Source organism: Sorex fumeus, unplaced genomic scaffold, assembly GCF_029834395.1.
Source record: "Sorex fumeus unplaced genomic scaffold, SorFum_2.1 ptg000035l, whole genome shotgun sequence".
Classification (NCBI taxonomy): domain Eukaryota; kingdom Metazoa; phylum Chordata; class Mammalia; order Eulipotyphla; family Soricidae; genus Sorex; species Sorex fumeus.
The window spans coordinates 11,834,944-11,859,945 of record NW_026606092.1 but is presented as its reverse complement, the minus strand read 5'-3'; the positions used below and the strand labels follow the sequence as shown (position 1 = coordinate 11,859,945).

Genomic DNA, 25,002 nt, shown 5'->3' with positions numbered 1-25,002 from the left:
TACTCCACAACCCCCCAAACTAGAAAGAATAAAAGAGGCAAATTTAATAGTCTTTCAAAGTCTAGCAAAAATAAAATCTCTCATCCGCTGCAGTCCCAAGATGCTGCATCGTGGCAGCACTAGCCCTCAAGGCTTTTGAGAACTTGGCACGTACCCGCTTCTCCCCCCACCGTGGGGGGGGCACACCTGGAATTCATCAGGACTGCAGATTGATTATAACCACATTCCGTCCTTGGCCAAAATGGCAGCATCTGGCTTTAACGAAGCAGCGGGTGCTGCTGTTCAAGGCTCAGCTCTGCTCCCCCTCAACTTTCCCCATTCACGCTGCTGCAGAGAGTCAGGGCCATCATGAGTCACTCAGGCCACCAGCAAGCCTGTCCACAGCCCTCTTGGCAACAGCTTCCAGTGTTTTCACCTATTGCTAGAAAGGCTTCCTGGGAAAATGGATGTGGTTTAGCTACCGGGCATCTGAAAGCACTTGCGCTCCCCGTTATTAAGTGATTGGAGAAAGCCTGTCAACTTTTATTTACAGTGGACCCAACTGGGCAGGAAAGAGCGCAGACATTTTGGTGTGCTTCCAGCTTGCCTCTGAATTTAATCCCGTCTCATCTACCCTCTTGACCATCGGAGGGGGGTGGGATTATAAATCCACACAAAGTCCATTTGCAAGACCATTGCCATGAACTCATTTGTACACATTCCGCCACGATATGACGGTAACTCCTCCACGTGGCTAGGTTTTCCTTTAAAGGGGCACTTCTATTTTTCAGTCTCCCTAATGTCAGGCAGAGGTTTCTCACCTGCTGTCATTCCAGAGAGCGTGGAGGACTCATCTCGCCAGGCTGCAAGTAGACTGATAGCACCAACTGAGTTGGCACTTTTTTGTTTTATTTTGTTTTGTGGGTCACACACAGTGGTGCTCCGGGTGTGTGCCTGGCTCAGCACTCAGGAGTCACTCCTGGAGTGCTCAGGGGTCCTAGAGATCCAGCCCAGGTTGGACATGTGCAAGGCAAGCCCCCAGCCCACTATAATGTCATTCTAGCCCCAGCACACTTCTCCAACTGAGCCACTGTTCCAGGAGCAGAAAGAGAGACATAGTCAAAGTTTTTCTGTTGTTTTGGAGGCTTTTTCATGGTTGCAACAGTTGTTTGTGCACAATAAATCATCCCAGACTAGTTTTGCTGGGTTCCCGGATGTTGTGTGTCAGGAGACAGGCTGGCTCATGATTACTAGCTTTGGTCCGGTGGACCCCCCCCCAAGAAAAAAAAACCAACAACAACAACCTGTAAGTCTGAAAGAGTTATAAGCTTTTAAAATTGGAGGATAATTACTATTGCCTTTAAGCTGTTTTGTACTGTGGACAAACAATATTTTGAAAAAAAAAAAAGGTCCCACCAACATAGGATTTTTTATTTTTTAAATAGTATTACTCCTGGTAGTGCTTGGGGGACTATATGGGATGCTGGGAATCGAACCCGGGTTGGCTGTGTGCAAGGCAAATGCCCTACCCGCTGTGCTATTGCTCCAGTCCCAAATTTATTATATTTTAATAAAATGGTTCACAATATTTGATCATATTTAATATTCGAACACCAATCTCGCCATCATTATACCTTCCCACCACCATATTTTGAATGTTTCCATCCTGAACCCCAAGCACTGCCCCAAACAGAACTGAAAAAATTTATTTTGCATTGTTTGTTATGAATAAACTGTGAAAATGATCCTTAAAAGTTTCCTTAGAGGGTGCAAGTAATGTGGAGTAAGGAAAGCCTCTTTAACAAATTGTGCTGGCATCACTGGACGGCTACATGCAAAAAAATGGGCTCAGAACTCTGCCTAACACCATGTACAAAAGTAAGATCAAAATGGATTAAAGACCTCAACATCAGACCAGAAACCATAAGGTACATTGAAGACAAAGTTGGCAAAACCCTCCGTGACATTGAAGCTAATGGTATCTTCAAAGATGCCATGCCACTGGCCGAGCAAGTGAAAACAGAGATAGATAAATGGGACTATCTTAAACTAAGAAGCTTCTGCACCTCCAAAGAAACAGTGACCAAAATACAAAGACAGCCTACAGAATGGCAAAGGATATTCGCCGAATACACATCTGACAAGGGGTTGATATCCAGGATATACAAAATACTGGTTAAACTCCACAAGAAGAAAACATGCAACCCCATCCAAAAATGGGGCAATGAAGTGAACAGAAACTTTCTCAAAGAAGAAATCCGAATGGCAAAAAAGCACATGAGAAAATGCTCTACATCATTAATCATCAGGGAGATGCAGATCAAAACCACAGTGAGATACCATCTCACACCTCAGAGACTGGCCCACATTCAAAAGAACAAAAGCAACCGATGCTGGCGTGGATGTGGCGAGAAAGGGACACTCCTTCACTGTTGGTGGGAATGTCCACTGGTTCAGCCCTTCTGGACAACAGTATGGACGATTCTCAAAAAATTAGAAATTGAGCTCCCATTTGACCCAGCAATACCACTCCTGGGAATATATCCCAGAGAGGCAAAAATGTATAGTCGAAGTGACATCTGCACTTGTTTGTTCATTGCAGCACTCTTTACAATAGACAGAATCTGGAAAAAACCTGAGTGCCCCGAGAACAGATGACTGGTTAAAGAAACTTTGGTACATCTACACAATGGAGTACTATGTAGCTGTTAGAAAGGATGAGGTCATGAAATTTACATACAAGTGGTACTACATGGAAAGTATCATGCTAAGCGAAATGAGTCAGAAAGAGAGGGATAGACATAGAAAGATTGCATTCATCTGGGGGATATAAAGTAACAAAATATGAGATTAATACCCAAGAATAGCTGAGATCAGCACCAGGAGAATTACTCCATAGCTTAGTGGCCAGCCGGGCATTCTAGAGGAAAGGGCAGCTCAGATAGAGAAGGGAGCACCAAATAAAGGGTGTTTGGAGGATCCTCCCAGGAGGGGAGATGCATGTCGAAAGTAGACTATGGACTGAACATGTTTGCCACTCAATGCGTCTTTTGCAGACCACAACACCCAAAAGGAGAGAGAGAACACAGGGGATTGTCCTGCCACAGAGGCAGGGGGGATGGGGGGATGGGGGTGGGGGGGACATTATCCATGGTGGTGGAAAATGGGCACTGGTGGAGGGATGGGTATCTGATCATTATATAATCAAAACCCAAGCACAAAAATTGTAAATCTACAACTGTACCTCATGGTGTTTCACTAATAAAAAAAATATATATATATATAAAAAAAACTCAAAAAAAAAGTTTCCGTAGAGGAAAGTATGTGAAGATTGTTGTATTTCACCGAGGGACATTTAAGCCCTTCTATGAGAGATAAGTAATACGTTGTTAGAGGTTGAACCTTGTGTGTGTATGTGTGTGTGTGTGTGTGTGTATTTGTAAAAATATATTTCCCTCTATAATTGGTTGCCTTCTACTTTAAACCCTATCAAATGTGGTGCTCCACTCTTGGAATGTTTGTAGTCAATGCAGGATTTTTGAGTCCTTGGACTAGCATTTTTGGTGGGGTGGGGTACACCTAGTGTTGCTCAGGACTTCCTCTTGGCTCTGCACTCAGGGGTCACACCTGGTGGTGCTCCAGGGATCATATGGGTTGCAGGAATTGAACCCTGCTTGGCCACATGCAAGGAAAGTGCCCATATCTGCTTCACTTTGATCCTTTTTTTCCCCCTTCTAAACATAGTATCTCTCTGTGTGTGGTTTTTGTCCATACCTGGTAGTGCTAAGGGATGAACCCTAATGGACTCAGTGGACCATATGTGGTACTCTTTGAACTATTTCTCTGACCCAACACCTGTTTTTACCACTTAGAGGGCAATTGAAGGCTGCTATTCTGATCATTAAGGTCATTAGACATCACGTTTCCACATTGGAAGAAATCTTTGTGAATGTCTGAGTCCCCTCCATCTGTCAAAAAACATTGGTAAACGTTGCAAATCAAACCATGAAGAAGAGGACCAGAGAGACTACAGGGGTTAAAGCACTTGCCTTGGATCCCACAGACTCTGGTTTGAATTCTTGGTATCACATATGCTCTCTAAGCATCACCCTGGGTAACTCTGAGTTTAGGGCCAGCACTTGGCCCCACCCTGCAAAAAAAAATAATAATGAAGATACATGTTATTTTATACAAAGAATGTAATCTAGTTTTGTTTGTTTGAAGGTCACATTTAGTGACACTCAGTAGCTGCTCTAGACTCTGTGCTCGGAATTTCTATATTGGTGCTGCTTAGGGGATCAGAGCTGGGTCACTTGGGGTTGCCCACATGTAAGGCAAGCACCTTAACTCTTGTACTCTTTCTGATCCCAGAAAGTGACGTCTTAATTAACCTTGAGGATTGTAATTTACTATGGCTCTGCCGTATTAAACGGGATGTTCTGAGGATCAGAGCGATAGTTTAGTGGGTAGGTTGTTTGCCTTGCACATGACCCACCCAGGTTCGATTCCCAGCATTCCATATGGTTCCTCGAGCATGGCCAGGAGTAATCCCTGAGCATCACTAGGTATGATATCCAAAGAAAAATGCATGCATACATACATATATACATACATACATAAACAGGGGACATGCATAGGAAGAAGAAAGATGAGGCTAGAAAGAGGGGGCAGGGCCCAAAACATGCAACTTAGAGGGTAGCAAGGGGCTGTGTGGAGTTCCTTAGAGAGACTCTTGCAGTTAATAAATGTTAATGAAGAAAATGCTGTTAGATTTTGCTCCAGCACTCCTTGGCTTAGCATGAGGTCACTCGGAGAGAGCAGAGTGTGGTGGGGCCTGAGAAGTGTTTCAGAATCTTTGCTCTTGGATTTCTCATGGCGTGGCCGCCTTCTCCCTTCCACTCACAGTGGTTGGTTGTGAGCCTCCTGAAGCAGTTGTGTTCACTCATCTCCAGTATCTTGAAGAGGTGACTCTGGGGGAGCTTAGAAAGAAAGACTTAAATGAGACTGGTGGTACCCGGGGGCCAGTGAAACTATCCCAGTATACGGGAATACTTGTAGAGGAACTTTGCTTCTGAACCTTACCTGCCATACTATTTATTGATCCCCTGCTTTCTTTCAAACTGGAAAGCAGTCATCTTCGGAGAAAGACTGTGAGCAGAGTCCCTGAGTGTTGTAAGTCAGTTTGTTTATTAAGTGTTTGAAAAAGACACATGCACATATAGAAATATAAAGTCCCCACTTGTTTAGCGAATACCAGTAGGCTCTGTTTGATTCCAACACCAGCCCTGGGAAGTAGGACTTCAAAAGCCCTGGCCTGTCTTCCTAGTAAATAGATAGCAATTCTGTGATTTTTACATGGATCTTTTAATTCCGAGGCCCATAGTCAACCTTATATAAATTGTTGTTGCATACCAAACAGATTTTACACATTCATACACAAACCCTTGATTTTCCACTGAAGAGTGACCCTCCTCGTAACAGAACGGGTTGGTAACATTCAGGACATTCTGGGCTGTTTTACAAGGACCCTGAACCGAGAGACTGAGACACTGAGCCGGAAAAATAAGGAAGAGACTTGATCTGGTTGTTGGGGGGAGAGGGAGCAGAGAGATAGAACTCTATATAAGTCGAAATAAATGCTCTGGTTGACTAGGAAAAAGACCTCTCAGTGGGGTCAGAGCTATAGTACAGCAGGTAGGGCATTTGCCTTGCATGCAGCCGACCCAGGTTTGATCCCCGACATCCCATATGGTCCCCCAAACACTGCTGGGAATAATTCCTGAGTCCAGAGCCAGGAGTAATCCCTGAGCTTCGCCAGATATGACCCAAATAGTAAAAACAAAAATAAACAAACAAGCAAAAAAACTAACCAAAAGCCAAAAAAAAAAAAAAAGGACCAGGTCATCTGCTTTGCCAGCAGGAGTCCAGTTTCAGATCTCAGCACCACTGAATGGTCCACTGACCATTGCTGGGGGTGACCCTTGCACACCAAGCCCAGAGTAGCACCAAACACTGCTGGTGTGGCTCCACACTAGCAAATGAATCACTGTGATTTTAGATGATTGTAACTCTAGTCTTTAGTTTCTCTGTTTTAATTTGATTTGGGGACCACACCTGGTTGTACTCAGGGATCATTCCTAGCTCTGTGTTCAGGGATCACTCCTGACAGGCTCGGGGGACCATATATGGTGCTGGGGATCAAACCCATGTCAGCCACAAGCAAAACAAACATTCTGTTCACTGACTGTTGCTCTGGCCCCACTAGTTCCTTTTTAGAGCCACGTCAGCCCCTAAACTCCAGCCTTGTTTAAAAACTGGCAGGGTGAATGGATCAAGAAGTTGTGGTGTATATACCAATGAAATCCTGTGCAGCTTTAAGAAAGATCAGAATCATGCAATTTACAGCAACATGGGTAGAACAAGTAGATATCACACTGAGTGGAGTCAGTTGGCAGAAAAGGAATGGATACAGAGTGATCTCTTTCAAATGCGGACTTAGAGATATGCAGCTCTGCAGCAACAAATGGCCAGAGGCCACATATTGGGAGAACTGATCCATATGGTTGTACTGGGGGAGGAGGGGATGCAAAGAAGGGTGTTGGGATCCTGGGGAAGGGAAGTGAGTACACTGGTGGAGAGTGTGGTATTAGAATTCTGTGCATGAGGAATCACTGTTGCATACCATAGAATCTCAATACAAAAAATTTAAAAGCTGAAAAATAGGGTCTAGAGCAATATACAGAGGGAGGGATGATTGTCTTGCATGCAGCTAACCAAGTTCGATTCCTGGCACCCAATATGGTCCCCTGAGCCCCGCCAGGAGGGATCCCTGAGCACAGGGCCAAGAGTAGGCCCTGAGCACTGCTATGTGGCACAAAAATTAAAACCTGGCGGTGTATCCAGGGGCTGGAGCAATAGCACAGTGGTAGGGTGTTTGCTTTGCGTGCAGCCAGCCCGTCCAAGCCAGGTTCGATTCCTCCACCCCTCTCGGAGAGCCCGGCAAGCTACCGAGAGTATTTCTCCCACACAGCAAAGCCTGGCAAGCTACTCGTGACATATTTGATATGCCAAACACAGTAACTAGTGTCACAATGGAGACATTACTGGGCCCGCTCGTGCAAATCGATGAATAATGGGAGGACAGTGTTTTTTTGGGTTTTATTTTTTTTTATTTATTTTTTATTTTTTTGGTGTATCCAAGTTGCCTGTTGCTTCCCCTGCCAGAAAGTGAGCAGGACAAGTGCTGGGCTCCCTGCTAGCACCTGCTGTCGTGAGGACGTGTGTGTGAACTACGTTTCTGTGTGGGACTGTGCTTTTTAGCTTTCAGACCATCATGTCAACTTCTCATTTCCTGACTTTTCTATTACACCCAATTCTGTTCTGCTCGTGGTAGCCCAACAGCCGCTTCTGATTGCTTTCATCACAGTGGTACATTGGGGCCACTGCCCAGCGCGGTCATTCTGCTTATCAGTCTGCCAAGGGTGGATGGCCACTGGGTAGTTTTCATTCACAACAATGAACTGAAACACATTCAGACAAAGAAACTGACTCTGCGGTCCCTGACTGTGGTCCAGCAGTCTCGGTCTGTCGCCCTCATCATCCAGCTGAGCGCTCTGACAGAACTTTCCCCATCAGCTCTGCGTCACTGGGGCATGGAAATGGCCAGTCATGGTAACATGAGCTATAGTTCTGTTTTGTTTCAACGGTTTGGTTTTGACCATGGAAAATGAGTGCTCCTTCCCTACCAGTAAATGTACCAGCGGCCCATGTGGTATTCCAGATTTGCTGGGATGCCAGCAACATCGGATTTTCCATTTTGAAGTAGTTTCCAGGATTAGGTATGACAGGAGGAATTTTGCCCTATGTTTTATGTGGTAGGCACCCAGGCCATCATGAAAGTACTGATAGAACACAATCATCTTTTTAAAAAAAAATTTTTTTTTTTGGTTAGTTTTTCTTTGAGTACTTGCTTACTGTTGGCTGAGACAGATCCCAGAACAAATCTCCTTACTTGGGTGGTTTGTCTAGGTTGGAGCCCCCCAGAGCTGGGGAAGGTGTGTCCTGTTGACCCTGCTGGAGAGAGTAGTTTCTGTTCTTTTCTTGTGTCTATTGCTTAAAAACACAAACATTCGCGGGGTTCCATAAAAGCAATCTGAAATGCAAGCGTTCCTGTGATACTGATGCCAAGCACCCCTGTGATACAGATGGCACTTCGTTTTTTCCCCATATTTTTCTTCTGTTCTTTAATATTTACTTTTATTATATTTTCTTTTTCAGAATGTTATTATATCAAAGCACTATGAATTGCAAAGTTGTTCATAGTTGGACTTTTGACATACAGTGTTCCATCACTGTGTATTTAAAAAACGTACACCGACAAAACTCTATTCCCTAAAACTTAAGTTCAGCCCCCTTTCTTGGCTAACAGATAGATGTCTTGCCTCCTTATGAGCATACATATTTTTTCTTTTTTGATGGGGAAGGGGGACACCTAGTAGTACTTAGGGACTCTCCTGGCAGTGCTTGTGGTGTTGAGGATTGAACCAGGTTGGCCTCATGCAAAGCAAGTGTCTTAACCTCTATATTGTCTCTTTAGCTCTCTTAAATGGCTCTGTGTGTGTGTGTGTGTGTGAGAGAGAGAGAGATAGTGAGTTCTCAATCCAGCAGAATTGCAGGTGTTTTACAAATGCGCAACATGCATGCTTTTATCAGGCATGCATGTCATTACATGATTTAGACGTACTTAAAGTCCTGTAAAAAAGTGGTACTAAGTCCTAGGTCACTGATTTATAAATTTGTAAATAATTCAGCTGTCACATTTGTGACGTTATTCTATGTTTTGGTAGCTGTCTTATGTCTGGAGTAATTAAAGATAGTTTCCTTTGGATGCCTGCTTTGCATGCAGTCACTATTGATTTGGTTGAAATATATTAAGAAAATCAAACTCACAGATATATATGTAGGTATAAAAGGGAAAATTTTATTTCTATTAGTTATTATTTTTGAGTCGGGCTTACTCTTAGCTCTGTGGCCAGGAGTGACCCCTGGAGGTACTGAGGGCACCATATGCAGGTCAGGAATCAAACCCTGGTCTGCTCCATGCAAGGTCAGCATGTTAACTCCTACACTATCTTCTGTGCTCTGGAAAAGGAAGTACTTTAAATAGCATTTTCTTTCTTTTCTTTTTTTTTTTTTTAAATTTTGGTTTTTGGACTACACTCAACAGTGCTTAGACCCTACTCCTGGCTATGTGCTCTTGACAATACTAAGGGGACCATATGAGATGTCAGGTATCAAACCCTGTGCTATCTCTCTGACTCTTAAATAGCATTTTCAGATAATAGGGAATGTTATTTTCTGGTACTATACTGTACTATACAGTACTATACTGTAAAAACACTTGAGAAGTAATAGTTTCCTTCTAAAAAAAATTTATATAATTATTTATTTATTCCTTAAAGACCATTTTATTTATTTATTGTCTGTTTGTTTTTGGTTTGGGGCCCACACGTGACAATGCTCAGGACTTGCCCCTGACTCTGCATTGAGAATCACTCCTGGTGGTGCTCAGGGGAACCATATGGGATGCCAGGGATCGTACCCGGGTTGTTTGCATGCAAAGCAAGTGCTTTACCCATTGTACTATCGCTCCAGCCCCTAAAAATATTATTTATTGAAATCTTACTAACAGATATTTTTATTTTAGGCACCTGTTTACAATACTGTTATTGACAGAACAGTGCATACAGTGCTCAAGCACTACACTCTCCATCATTGTCCACTTTCATTGTCCCGTGTCCCACCCTCATTCCATATACCCTTCAGTTTCCCCCCCTGGCACCACCTCCGGCACCGCAACTCGGTACGCCCAATTCTGTGGACCAGTTCTTGTTATTTCCCTACTATGTTCTTTATATCTCTAATATGAGATAGATCATTCTATGTCTGTCCATCTCCTTCTGACTAATGCTCTCTAGATGCATCCATGTAGCAGCAAATTACATGATTTTGTCTTTTCTTATGGTGGATTAGCATTCATATAGATAGATATTTCTTTTTTTGTTTATTTGGTTTTGTTTTGTTTAGCTATACTGTCTGTGCTCGGGCTTACTCCTCACTCAGCACTCAAGGATCACTCCTGGCACAGTTTGGGAGACCATATGGGATGTCAGAGATCAAACCATATGGGGTGTCAGGGTTGAAGTCTTACTGTGCTTTCTCTCCAGGGCATCTTTACAGTTTTCTGAGTAGTGTATCTTGTCTTCTGCTAATTATGATAGTCTCACTTCTTATTTTCCAATCGAGATGTCCTTAATATCTTTCTCATGACTTCCGATACCATATTAAGTAATAGTGGTGAGAGAGGGTGACCTTATCTTTTGCTTGATACTTCAGAGGGAAGGCTTTCAGTTTTTTACCATTAAAGTATTATGTTGGCTGTGAGTTCATGGTAACTGGCTTTTAACTCTAATGAGGAAAGTTTTATCCTCGTTTTATTAAGTTTTTATTTATCAATGAATGGATGCTCGATTCCTTCGCCCCTTTCGGAGAGCCCGGCAAGCTACCGAGAGCACGGCAGAGCCTGGCAAGCTACCCGTGACGTATTCGATATGCCAAACACAGTAACAACAAAGTCTCACAATAGAGACGTTATTGGGCCCGCTCGAGCAAATCGATGAACAACGGGAGGGCCGTGACCGTGACTGAATGGATGTTGGGTCTTGTCAAATGCTTTCTCTGTGCCTAATGAATTATCATGTTTTTTTAACTTTTCCTTAGATTGATAAAATGATTGACTTGTCTTGCATCCCTGAGATAAAGCCTGCTTGTTGAGGTATTTGATCTCTGATGTTTGTTGGATTCTGTTTGCTAGTATTTGGGTGAGAGGGTGTTTGGGCCACACCTGGTTATGTTTAAGGGTTACTCCTGGCTCTATGTTCAAGAATTACTTCTGGCAAGGCTAAAGGGACCTTATGAGATGCCGAGGATCAAATCTGGGGCCAGCTGTGTACATGTCAGCTCCTACCTCTGTACTGCCTCTCCAGCTCCCCAATTTTGTTTTAATTTATATCATGATAGGTACTTTGCATTCAGAAATTACTCCTGGGAGTATTCTAGGGACCATATACAATGCTAGGAATAAACACAGGTCACATGTAAGACTCCAGCCCTCTGTCTATTTTTGGTATCAGGATAATACTCATAAAAAATATTTGGGGGGGCTGAAGCGATAGCACAGTGGGTAGGGCGTTTGCCTTGCATGCAGTCAACATGGCCAATACAGGTTCGATTCCCAGCATGCCATATGGTTCCCTGAGCACCGCCAGGAGTGATTCCTGAGTGCATGAGCCAGGAATAACCACTGAGCATCGCCGGGTGTGACCCAAAAAGAAAAAAAAAATTTGGGAAGATTTCTGTTTCTTCCACTTTCTGAAAGAGCCTGAAAAGGTTTGGAAGTATTTCTTCTTTAAGGCTTTGGAAATACTTCCTAGTAAACCCATCTGGGCCCAGTCTTTTTTATGGGGGGGCAGGAGGGATTTTGATATGTGGATTAATTTCCTTGATAGCTATTGGTCTGTTCAGGTGCTCAGTTTCCTCTTGATTCAGCCTTGGAAAGTTATGGGGTCATAATGAAGCTAAAGTGCTATCGAGGATTCTCATTTCATCTTATAGAATATTAAAAATATGTGTGTTCAAGAGTTTCTATTGAGTAGAATTAATTCCTAATTCATCTTCATAGCATTATCTTTAAGTGAAAGTGGTCTTGTCTTTTCAGCAGGGCATGCGAGGATGAGAGACTTGAATGATGCTGATGGAATTTGTTGCTTTTGCTTGTTTGTTTTTAGTTTTTTTGGGTGTTGAGTTTTTTGTTTGGTTGGTTTTGGTTTTTGAGGTGCTCAGAGGTTATTTCTGACTCCACACTCAGGAATCACTGCTAGCAGACTCCGTATGGGATGTGAAGGATGGAACCTGGGTCGATCACATGCAAGGCAAGTGCCTTCCACACTGTACCAGGGCTCCAACCCAGCTAATCGAATTTGTTGCTGCTGCTAACTTGTTTGACAGCCCCAGCAGCTTCGTGCATCCATCATTGCTTTTATTTATCACTGTATCACTGTTGTTCCATTGTTTATCATCGATTTGCTGGAGCAGATGCCAATAACGTCTCCATTCATCCCAGCCCTGAGATATTAGCAGCCTCTCCTTACTCATCCTTCCCAACACTGCCATATTGGAGTCTCTTTCAGGGTCAGGGGAATGAGATCCATTATTATTACTGATTTTGGCATTCAAATACGCCACAGGTAGCTTGCCAGGCTCTGCCGTGGACCGTCACTTTTATATAATGCTTTTATATAATGCAGTGCAAATGTCAGCTGTCAAAAGGTAGTGGCAGTTTATGATTATAGAATAGTTTGTGTCTCACAGGACCTGTAAAGGAACCTCATGAACCTTTGACCAGGCAGCATACTGTATTACCTACTGTCCATATCCACCCAACGTTATCTCATGATATCAAAGTTATCTCAGAATGGTTATCTTGGTCTGGGTAGAAGTGGATGCAAGTAGCTTCAGACCAGGTTCTTCTGAGTAGTGTTCAGATCTGGGAAAGAGCATAGAAGAAAATGCAGATGGAAGTGAGAGCTTAGAGAAAGCAGTAGAGAAATGTGTCCTTGGGAGACTGAGACCTTTGCCCTTTCAAACAAAGCAACCTTGTCTATAAGCACTTGGAATTCACATCACATCTTTTTTCAGTTTGTTCGGTTTCAGGCATAAGAAGAGCCTGGCTTGACATGTGCCTCCTGAGCAGGGTCCAAGGACTGTGGGGAAAATGCAGAGGAGCTACGGTCACTTGTTTGTGTGCCTTGTTTATTGAACGTGCAATAGCTATGAGATCTATGCTATTATGTCCCTTTCTTCCCTTCCTTGACCATCCTAGCTATACTTAAAGGATTAAGCCAAAAGGAGAGAAGACTCAAAGGAATGGACAGATTTATCAGACACCTCAAAAGATGGTGACTGAAGGTGATTTATTCATTCCATTGATGTTTTTGACATTTAATTTTTGGTAGCTATTTCAATACCAATCTCTTTGGGTCCAAAAAAATAGCATAGCAAGTATGTTGCTTATTTTGCATGCAGCCAGTGCTGGTTGGATCTCTAGCATTCAGTATGGTCCCTTAAGCCTGCCAGGAGTGATCTCTGAACACAGAAACAGGAGTAAACCTTTAGCACCAGCAGGTGTGACCCACCTCCCCACCCTCTGAAAAAAAAAAGGAAAAAAGAAAAAGAAAGAAAAGAAAAATGAAAAAAGAATTTACCCTTAAATACCAGTATGTCTTGATCTGGAAAGCACTGATCTTCCTGTAAATATCTATGTCTTGGAAGAATCCTTGTTTATCTGTGTTGAAGACCAAAGGATCTGAGGCTGGAATTGAAGCCAGAGATTTTAAATGTGAACATGAGTAATATTTCTAAAAGGTATCTTTCACAAAAAATTGCATTGTGGGTCCCTCCTTTCTAGAAGTCAGGGTAGGTCAGCATTTTGTTTGTTTATTTATTTATTTTTATTTTATTCTTAGAACAGTGATAGAAGTGCATTTCTCATGTCAGGTGCGGTGTGTCAACAAGTTGTTCTTTGGGGATTTTACTAGTGCTTTGCTTCTATGTCAGGGTTCTTTATGCAGTACAGTAAAATGCATGCGTGGAAAGTAAAGCAGTCATTTGGATGCTTTGTGTGACCGGTGCCAAACATCTGGATAGTTGGGAACATCTGGAAACATGACTGCAGTTTTCACAAGGCTGTTTAGCATTAAGTGGAAGAAACTTCGAGCTCATAGCCCATGTTTGCTAGCCCAAGATGAAGAGATTTAATTTGTTTTGGAGGAGTGTCGTGTAGATTAAAGCATACGTTCAGGTGTTGTGCTTTTCTTTGGGTTTGTTTCCGGGCATGAGGTCAGTGGTTCAGTTTTAAAGTACTGCACTTCAGTAAACTTTTCTATTTTTAAATCCCATGGAGACATACGAGCCAGCAATGGGTGCAAGTGCTCTGTCTGCCTCTGTCCCAGCAGCCTTTGGGTGTCAGTGGGTGAAATGCCTATTCTCCTTGGCAGCAAAAGCTTAGAGACCCGAGCAACCACAGAAATCCCCAGAAAAGCGGGTTTCCTACACCTTTCTGACATCAAATATCTCTCAGTGACTTGAGTTCTCAGAAGAAGGTGAAAGGTACTTGTCACCCAGGACTCGCTGTGAAATAACTGTTTGCTTCAGCAGGCCCTGCGAAGATAACGGTACTTTTGTTTGCCAGCAGACTTGGGTAGGGTCGTCTAATCCGTCATGATCAACTGTGCCTCCAAAACTGTGCCTTCCTCTGGGGATTCCTGGGGAGCACAGGGGCCTATTGTGAGAAGAGAAAAAGGAAGTATTGAGTCAGGCGCCAGGCAACAGAAAAAGAAGGAAACACTCAAGCAGGGGCCTTTAATTTTTATATAACTAACCTAGAAGCATATTTTATAGCCACCTCAGTCCCTCTGCAGACGGCGTGTGTGTGTTGTCTTGGGAGCCGTTGCTGGGGGAAGGCCAAGACAGTCCTTGGATGTGTCGAGGCAGAGGTGGCCTGTGATCTGGTCTCTTCTTTTCAAAGCCAGCTTACCCAGTCGCTCCTCTTGTACAACGTTTTGCTTAAACTGTCTTCTCTCTGCCTTTGGGAAATCGTGTCCTAACCTCTGTTGACCCTTCGGGAAGCTTCCAGCCATGGCCTCTTTAGCATCCCGAGCCCCAGACTGATTGAAATGGTTTGGGACAGAGTTCAGAAATGTCTTTTGCAGATGTTGGAGAACAGACTTGAGTATTTGTTTTGGCAGGGATTGTGCTTTTGCTCTGGTTCCCCTTGATGTGGAAATGTATCTGGCTTGTCCTGGGTGTGGCCCATTTGATCTGGGCGGGGAAGGATTATCCTCTTTGAAAGCTGCTGGGAGCCAGATGCCCAGACAGTGCTTTGGCCCTGGTTGGTTCTCAGGGCCTGTGTGACTGAATACAGTTTGCTAAATTTGGTTTGTATGGCGCTTCCAGGCTGGCCAGCTTGGGAAGATCACATTCCATTGCCAGGCCTAGATTAGAATTTCAGAGTTTCATAGTATTTAGTGAGGTTGTTGGGTTTTGGTTTTTTTTTCCCCCTCCCAGTTTTCTGAACAATGAAAGACTTGAGTGGAAAAAAACCACTTTTTACCAAAAGAAATCTGACTAAGCTAGGGATCTGGCTCAGTCCTGGACTCCATCCCTGGCACTATACACACAGACTCACACACACGGACTCTCTCTCTCTCTCTCTCTCTCTCTCTCTCTCTCTCTCTGACACACACACACACACACACACACACACACACACACACACATGAAGGACTTGTACTGGCAACTATATATGGCAGACTAGAGTAGGGTAAAAGCCAGTAGAAGGCCCAAGAAACTTTTTCCCCTTGTTTATCAAGCTCCCAACTTTCATAGCCCCTTATTTTTCTGTAACCATTTGACTTGAAAACCAGGAATGAAATCTTGAGGTTCTTGAACTTGAAAACTGAAATCCGGCCAATTTTCTGAATTATCCAAGTTCACAGCTGAGTGGTGGCAGAAGTGTCAGCAGGATTTGGGGTCTCCTGTTTTGCATATACACAGCTCCCCCTTTTCTGCACTTGTATTTCCACATCCTTCACTGTCAGAGGTTTGTGATGCAAAGCAGACTGAGTGTTGGGGTTGCACCCCAAAGCCATGGGTGTTAGCTCACCAAGTCTGGATTCCAGATCCCTGCTTGACCTGCGTCTGTCAGGGAAAATGCTTCCCTTTGTGGGACTCTCTCTCTCTCACTCACTCTCTCTGTGTGTCTAATAATATATAATATATATTTACATGGACTTTAATATGGAATTAAATGACAGTAAAGCATTATGAAATAACCATTTTAGGACAATACTTCAGGATCAGCTGGACACCTCTGAGATCACAGCATGAGACTGAGAGATGTAGTTTAGCCTATAAAACCTGAAATAAATATACAAAAAATTACATCAGGAGCCAAAGTGGTAGTACATAATTAGAGCACTTGCATTGCATGCAGTCCACTGGGGTTTGACCCTCACTCAGTATCACATATGGTCCTCCCCCCCCCCCCCCCCCCCCAGCATGTCTGGAATGATCCCTGAGTGCAGAGTCAGCTTATGGCCTCAAACAAACAAATGTTTTTATGACCAGAGAGATAACCTTTACTTACCCAGAGTATAGTAGTGACCCTTAGGTATTCAGGTAAATGCTTTCTGAAAGTAGCACTGGGCATATATCTTTGCTCCAAAGAAGGAAGCCAAGTACATGATAGAATTCAAATTTGTCCTTTTGGAGTAACTTTCCAGTGTTATTGACATGATCTTTCTTTGACTCTATGGTGGTCTTTTATTTATTTGTTTTTATAATGCAGAGACTCAACCACAGAGCCTCATAGGTGAGGTATATGTGCTATCATAGAGCTACAACTTTGACCCAACTGGGGTTTTTATTTCCATGTATTTAGTTCCGTGTGCACATAGATATACACTGTGGTCTCTAGCATTCACAGTCTTTTTCTATTTATTCATCTGTTCTCCAAAGGCATAAATTAAAGCCAGGTGTACGGTTTAAGCCCTTATGTTGCTACTTCTTAGCAACTTTAATAAGTGCCTGCAAATTTCTATAGTTGACTTGAATAGATTATTGTATTTGTGGAATATTGAATTTACTATGTGTATCATAGCTTCTGTCTAAAATTTGACTTCGTTAGATAGAATATGGACATTTTGAACCTGCTTTTCAAGGAATTTTAGTATTAAATTATTCACATCTTTGAGCATATTTGTTTTAAAAGTACTCTTGTGAAAAGGAAATCTGTGGGTTCCCCTTCCTCATTTAAATAAAAATCAACTCTGCAATATCTTGAGATTCTGAGTAGAAACTAAATATTTGGTGCAACTGCAGAGATAACCAATGAAAGAAAAAAACACTTGACACAGATTTCAAATATCAAGAGTCCATAAAAAAGAACCAAAATTTGGCTTTTGATCCTGACTCATGTTATTATTTGTGAGTTAACTAGCTCAAAAAGAAGTAAATACTGGCGGGCGGGGGTGGGGAGGAAGAGATTTCTGGAAATAATTATTAATGCTAATTTCTGCTTCTAATTTTGGAATGCTTATGTTTGGAATTTTACATGCATGATGAAAACGAAAATCTGTGTTTTAGGTTTGTGGGGAAAAGCAGCGCTTTGAGAAGTTGATGGAACATTTTAGGAATGAAGACAACAACATCGATTTTATGGTAAGTTACTACAGTACCACATTCAATAATGCAGTTCAGCTTTAGTACTTTCCCCTAAACCCACATTTATATATTCTCATAAGTATGTATGGGTGTTGGTATGTTAATGCTTAAAATGCAGTCCAGAGTGTTCCTCTTATTTTTATTTTTTCCACTTATATTGCATCAATCTCCATTTTTTTTGTTTTGTTTTTGCTTGTTTTTTTTTTCTTTTGTTTTTTGCTTTTTTGGGTCACACCTGGCTATACTCAGGGCTTATTCCTGGCTCTGCTACTCAGGAATTACTCCTTGGGGGACCATATGAAATGCCAGGGATCAAACCTGGGTTGGTCATGTGCAAGGCAAATATCCTCCCAACTATACTACTGCTCCTTCCCTCAATTTCCAGTTTCATTCCTTACATACAACAATAAAACCCAAAGTATATCAGTATTTACAGCAAACCACGGTGAAGCCATGCCTTCAGGGAAAGGAAATGAACACCTGTTGTGAATGCCTCAGCTCACCAGCCTTAGCTGTCTGTAGCTCTGCTTAAGTGGAATATAAAGTAACATAATAGGAGACTAACACCTAAGTATAGTAGAGATAAGGGCTAGGAGGATCACTCCACAGTTTGGAAGCCGATCTCATGTGCCGGGGGAAAAGGCAGTTGGGATAGAGAAGGGACCACTAAGTAAATGATGGTTGGAGGCTTGCTCGGCATGGCAGATGCATACTGAAAGTAGCCTATGGACCAAACGTGATGACCGCTTAGTATCTGTATTGCAAACCATAGCACCGAGTAGAAGAGAGAGAGTAAGAGGGAATGTGCCTGCCACAGAGGCAGTGAGGGGAAAGGGTGGGAGTGGCGGAACAATACTGGAAACATTGGTGATGGAGTATGGGCACGGGTGGAGGGATGGGTACTCAAACACTGTATGACTAAAAAGTAATCATGCAAGTTTGTAAGTCTGTAACTGTATCTCATGGTGATTCATTAAAATAAAAAAAGTAAACTAATAAATAAGAAGGGGAAAACAACAATAAGAATAAGAAAGACTTGATAAGGTAGTGATGGAGAGATAGTACAGGGGCTTAGGAGTATGCTGACCCTGGTTCTGTTCTGAGCACTGCATACAGTCCTGGAAGTACCACTTGAATAATTCTTTTAGGGCTCAGTCATACTGCAGGTCTTCTTAACAGGGTAGAACTCATGCAGGAATCTGGGGTTCATCACCCAGATTGCATCTGCCGTTACAAACAAAAGGAAATGAAGCAATTCAGAATTCCTACCCCTAATTCTTAAACCAGGGCTGAACATTAAAACTACTCAAGGAATTTTGCCCAGACTCTTCTCCAGTGCACCCAATCTGCAGGCTCGCTTGGACTTAATCTAGTTGTTCTCAGGAGCTTATTATCCCAGAGGCCCTCACCTGAGCTAATCTTCCTGATGATTTAGAACCTGGAACAAATAATGCCAGCCTAATAATGCCGAGTCTTCTCAACCCTGTGCTGAGATGCCAGGCTAAGCTTTCATTTGAATTGCTTCAGGGACTTAAAACACAAAACAGCTTTTCTTTGTGGGTTTCTAACCCTTTTTTTGCCCCCTAGAGCTCAGGACTTCCAAAATCATTGAGAAGAAAGAAATCCTTTAGAAAGAAGTTTTTCTGTTTCATAAAACACTGGGTGGGTATCTCTGGGATGTCGTGAGCACTGCTTGGAGTGTTCCATATCCCTCCCCACCACCAATGGAAAATAAGAAGATAAAAGCAAAAAAGAGGAAAAATAATCAGAACCAAAAAATAAAGTAGAAAAGTTTAAAATTTTTGAAATAAGGGGTCAAAATGATAGAACAGCAGGTAGGATGCTCTTCTTGTACCATCCCAGGTTCAATCCCCAGAATCCCACATGGTCCCCTGAGCACTGCCAGAAGTGATTCCAGACTGCAGAGCAAGGAGTGAAAAGAAGTAATTATGTTGAAATTTTAATTCAGTTATTACTTTGATTTAAGGCACTGATGATAAATTCATGAAGAGATGCATTTACCAGTTTAATAGCCACATATGGCCAGGGCGTTGCTTTTGCACTCAGGAGAGAAATAATATTTGTTCCTTTTAGTTGCAGCTGGAAGCTGGAGGCTCCCAGCTGCAGTAAACCTGCAGGCTTGTGAGCCTGACAGTGGTATCCTCCTAAAAAGAAAATTTGGGGGCTGGAGAGATGGTCTAGCCAGCTTGCCTTTTACACCTGACTTCAACATAGCTGCCCAGGGTTCGGTTTCCGGCACCACAAACGAGCCCCTGAGTACACAGCCAAGAGAAAACCCTGAGCACTGCCAGGTGTGGCACCTGCCCCCTCCCCTAAATAAACAAAAATACATTAAAAAAATAAGAGGAAACCTGAATTCTTAAAAAGAGAAAGAACAAACAAAGAGAAAATTTGGTAATTGTAAGCATAGAGTTCTGACTTTTTTGAAAACAAACTCTGTTAGCACTAAGCTCCTGTTCTTACAGAGTGTCAGCTATTGGAGGCACTACCCCTGTTTCTGTATCTGAAGATTTCACTCCACTCTCTTCTCTATTGTATTATCCCTAGTCCCCCCTGCTTTTTGTTTCCACTGAAATTGCAGTCACATTGAATCCTTAAAGCTATTGCGTAGTTTTCAAAGGACAGTCAGACTTCTAGTCAGACTGTCCATAGACTGGGAACTGGAGAGAAAGTACAGCAGGTAGGGCATCTGCCTTGCACACAGCTGTCCCTGGTTCGATCTCTGATATCCCATATGGTCCCCCTGAGCACTACCAGAAGTGATGTCTGAGTGCAGAGCCAGGAAGAAACTCTGAGTACCGTTGAGTGTTGTCCCCCAAAACAAAAATACTGTTCATAGGTATATGCATTGAGCACCATTATTTAGTGACTTCTGCTATTGAGGTTCTGTGGGATTCCTTTGATGATCCAAAGCAGGTAATTGGCTCTTAGCTATACGATAAAATGCACCAGAACTTTGAAGCCCATTTTTAGGACAGATGCCAGAACTGAGTTTTATTGTTTCTCCAGAAAATGAGGCTTTTTGCATTCTGAGGTGGGAATGCATATTAGTTGCAGTCTTCCCAACAGCACATCCCCCCAAAAAGAGCATATAAATTCATGGTCCTCACTGGTGGCTTAAAAGTTGACCTGGGGGCTGGAGTGATAGTACAGCGGGTAGGGCATTTGTCTTGCATGCATCCAACCCAGGTCCGATTCCCAGCATCCCATATGGTTCCCCAACACTACCAGGAGTAATTCCTGAGTGCAGAGCCAGGAGTAACCCCTGTGCCTCGCTGGGTGTGACCCAAAAAAGCTCCCCCCTCCCAAAAATTGACTTGGGCTTTGGCTCATTAAGCATTTCCATGACAAGTTGGAGGCTGAGAGTTCAATCTCTGGACGGGCCTGCATGTGCCCAGATAATCAGAACAGCTCCAGTGTTAGGACTCCCTGAAAGAAAGAGCCTGGAAGATGATTTAGTGGCTAGGGAAATACCCAGTGTATGTACATGTTTGGTCCAGAGCTCAATCCCCCGTGCATGCACTCTGGCTATGATGACAAGCCCCCAGTGCATCTGTCTAGGTCTTACGTGGGGTCCCTAGCAAAGGGGAACTGTGATAGAAAGTCATTTTTGTTGGTTTGTTTGGGGGTACTCTCAGCTGTGCTCAGGACATAGTTCTGGCTCTGCACTCTGTGATCACTCCTGGTGGTGCTTGGGAGACCGTTTGGGGTTTTGGTGATAGAATCTGGACCAGGTGCATGCAAGTAAGGCAAGTACTATTCTGTAAATTTTTTTAAACTCACATAAGGCATTTCCTGTATCATTTGGTCAAGGAAACAATGGACTAAATCATTTTTCCGTTCATTCGATGAATCTGAAACGACTTGTCAGATCGTTTCTCGGCCTTTTGGCTAAGATCAAGTGTAGTATCTGTTCTTGTCACTGTCCCTCTCCTCCCGTTGTTCATTAATTTGCTCAAGTGGGCCCAGTAATGTCTCCATTGTGAGACTTGTTGTTACTGTGTTTGGCATATCGAATACGTCACAGCTAGCTTGCCAGGCTTTGCCGCGCAGGCGAGATATTTTCGGTAGCTTGCTGGGCTCTCCGAGAGGGATGAAGGAATCAAACCTGGGTCTGCCGGATCAGCCGCGTGCAAGGCAAATGCCCTACCCGCTGTGCTGTTGCTCCAGTATCTGTTCTTACTAATTTAAAATAACTTTGACAGAGTGTTGAACTCAAGTCCCAATCAGATCTCTTACTACACAGTGCATGTATCTTTCAAGGATTCCCCATATATCATATTTACTCAGAAGAGACTAATGCAATAAAAGTTGAGGGGGCCAGAGTGATAGTTCAACATGTGTAGGGTGTTTACCTTGCACACATCCGACCCAGCTTCTGTTCCCAGCACCACATATGGTCCCCTGAGCCCTCCAGGAGTGATCCCTGAGCACTGATGTGCCCCCCCCACATCACTCCCAAATAATAAGAAGAACAGTTGAGACTGTAGTAAAGGAAATTGAGTTTGAGGCAAAAGGACGCAGAAGGCAGTTCTCAGATTAAATGGATCTGGATCTTACAGCCTTTCTACCTCCATGCAAGAGCGTCTGGTTAACCAGGGAGGGAAGGCATTCCTGAGGAACTTTCACAGTCAATAAAACCGTCAGAGTTAAAGTGACATAAACCTGTTGAACATTTTTCTGTGACGTACCGAAAAGGACTGGTTTTCTCTGTGGCGAGTCTCAGGGTTGCTCATGGAGTTGTGGGGAGAAAGCTGTTAGTCCATGGCTTTTGGGAAATGGAAACTAATTAGTAATTTAAAATGGAAATAGGAGTCTAGAATTTTAGAAACGATTGTGTCTCATCATGTGCTTAAAAGGCAATTTAAGATGGTATTTAAAATATTTTCCCTATTTTCTAAAATGAGTTACATAGTTTATTCTGTGTACCTGTATGTTTTTTAAAATCGGACAAGGGATGTGATTGAACATAAAGTGCCTGCCTTGTAGGCATGCGACCTGGGATTGCTCCCCTCCTGGCAAAAATTTCCAATGATACAGCATTAGTAAAATAAAATTAACTTGGCAAATTGCTCATCTGAAGTCTGTAATTTGACATATTTTTAATATATTTGCAGGGCTATGCAGCAATCAATACCATATAATTAAGAAAATGTTGTGGCCCACAAAAGAATCCCTGTATCCATATTTTCCTATCCCCAAATCCCAGGAAACTGCTAGCTTTCTGTCTCTGTTTATCCATTTTCAGTATTTCAAATGATTGCTGTTATTGGTGGTCATTTGTGACTGACCTTTTGAATTTAGCATAATGTTTCAAGTTCATGTATGCTGTGGTGTGTATCATGACTTCAGTTTTTAATTGTTGCATATGTCTCCATTGTGTCAAGCTTGGAACCACACCTAGCAGTGCTCAGGACTTTCTCCTAGCTCTGTGCTCAGAGATCACTCCTGGTGGGGATCAGGGCACCAGGTTGGCTTCATACAAGGCAGGTCCCCAGCACACTGTACTATCTCCTGTACTATCTCCCTGTTGAAGACTGTTTTTCTTCATGTTTTAGTTCTTGTGAATAATGTTACTATGAAAATGTGTGTTAAGTTTTATAGGGATGTGTATTTTCATTTCTCTTGGATATATATCTATGTGTGGCATATATTATCTCTAAATTCAGCCTTTCAGAAACTGTGCTATTTAATTTCTCCAATACAGATGGATGAGCATTCCTATAGTTTCCATATTTTTGTCAACACTTATTACTCTCTTTCTTTTTAATAGAACCATCCTAGTGGATGTGAATTGGACTCTCACTGTGGTACTCTCTGACTTGTAAATAAAAAAAAATACATAAAAGAGGACCAGAGACATAGTGCCAGGGTTAAGGCACTTCCCTTGCATGTGGCCAACTCCAGTTCAGTCCATATGGCTCCCTGAGCACAGAGTCAATAACAGTTTCTAAGCACCCCCTCTCCCTGGCAAAATAGATAAAAGCTTTAAAGTTCTTTCTTTTTTTGTTCTTTTTTCTGGTTGGTTTGTTTCATTTGGGGACCATACCTGGCAGTACTCAGAGCTTACTCCTGGCTATAAGTTCAGGGAACTTTCTGGCAGTCAGTGCTCAGGGGACCATATGCAGTGCTGGGCATCAAACCTGGATCAGCTGATGCGAGGGAATAGTCCCCTGTATTAACTCTTCAGCCTCCCCAAATTAAAATATTTTCAGTTTTTTCCCCAAATTTTATTTGATTAAAGCACCATAAGTTACGAAGTTATTCATAGTCGGGTTTTTGATCTAGAGTATTCCATCACACATCCCACCACCAGCGGCAACTTCCCTCCATCAGTGTTCCCAGGTTGCCTCTCCCACCCACAACTTGCCCCTATAACTCAGAATGTAAAGTTATAGAGCACAGGGATGTAAAATACAGTTGTAAAATATTTTTAAATATCCAATGAAACAATAAACAAAGGGGGGAAAAACTGGTCAGGTGAATTTAGATTTGCAAAACTGGAAGCACATGTCTATGATTACACTGGAAAAGCAAGTGTGGAGTCCATCTAACCCATCCATATTTTCATTTCAGGTGGCATCCATGCAGTTTATTAACATTGTGGTCCATTCAGTAGAGGACATGAATTTCAGAGTTCACCTCCAGTATGAGTTTACCAAGTTGGGCTTGGATGAATACTTGGATGTAAGTATGGCTGCAGCCTTTGACTTCTCCGTGTTTGGCTTGTTGCTGACCTTCAAGGAGACACTTCTGTAGTGACTAAAGAACACTCAAAGTTCTCTGTACACAGCAGTTGCCATGCCAATGAAAAGAACTCTGTCTGCCCTACATTCAGCCAGCTGCTTTCTCGCTGCCTCCTGGGACCTCTTGCTGTCTTTTGCCAGCAGTCTTTTAGTACCAGAGTCAGATAACCTCCTGTGGCCTTGTTGCTTTCTCGCTTGCTCAGGATCAAATCTCACTGCACTCTTCATCTGTGGCTATTGGGCAGCTCACATTCTTGCTTACTCTGGGGACCCCATCTGGGCAGAAGCAGTCAGACCAAGGCTGATTAATAAATGCTCAGAGTATAAGAAAATTTAATGAGGAAATGGACGCTGGAGACTTCCTCACAGAGCTGTAAATTCTTCTTAAAGTGTTTGTGGCTTTAGAACTTCCGCTTTTAGGTCTTGGGAGGAAAGAAGGTCTGAAGTTTCTCTTTCTGTGGCTCCCTGGCAGAAGTGCTCAGTTACTTCCCTGAAGTTCTTTTTAGCCAAGAAGCAGAAGTTGATGTGAAAATTGTAAACAGACTGGAGGAGCAGTGTATACACTCACAGCTTGACCTTTGTCTCCTAGGCAGTTCTCTTTTCTCTACCATAGAGGAATGGTTGGCCCGCTTACTGGAGGAGACCTCTAGTGCTAGGACAAAAAACTGTTGACCTCAACTTCACAGCTGTTTCTAGCTATGACGAAGAGAGCGTGGACTTCCTCTAGACATCTCCACAATTCAGCTTCCCATTATCAGTGAGCGTGAATCCAGGGAACTGTGTACTGCAGTACTGATAGTACTTCTCTGTATTGTCTCTCCAGACCATGTGGACTGCATGGCAGAATTATGGGATGGATTACTCTTGAGCTCTTGGTCTTGCTTATCAAACCATCAGAGCTTGCCCCTGAGTGAAT

The 25,002-nt window shown here is 42.9% G+C and overlaps 1 protein-coding gene and 1 non-coding gene across 2 annotated transcripts in view; both read left to right on the top strand.

The window, feature by feature from the left end:
- Nucleotides 1–25,002, top strand: part of FMNL2 (formin like 2) — a 372,490-nt gene that overhangs the window by 297,104 nt on the left and 50,384 nt on the right. Inside the window, exons 10-11 of the mRNA XM_056117609.1 lie at nucleotides 17,242–17,316; nucleotides 23,917–24,027. Of these exons, the coding sequence (XP_055973584.1) occupies nucleotides 17,242–17,316; nucleotides 23,917–24,027 (186 nt within the window). The remainder of the gene's footprint in view (nucleotides 1–17,241; nucleotides 17,317–23,916; nucleotides 24,028–25,002) is intronic.
- LOC130027032 (U2 spliceosomal RNA) lies at nucleotides 21,212–21,405 on the top strand. The gene has a single exon (XR_008792975.1). It is a non-coding gene; the product is annotated as a U2 spliceosomal RNA (small nuclear RNA).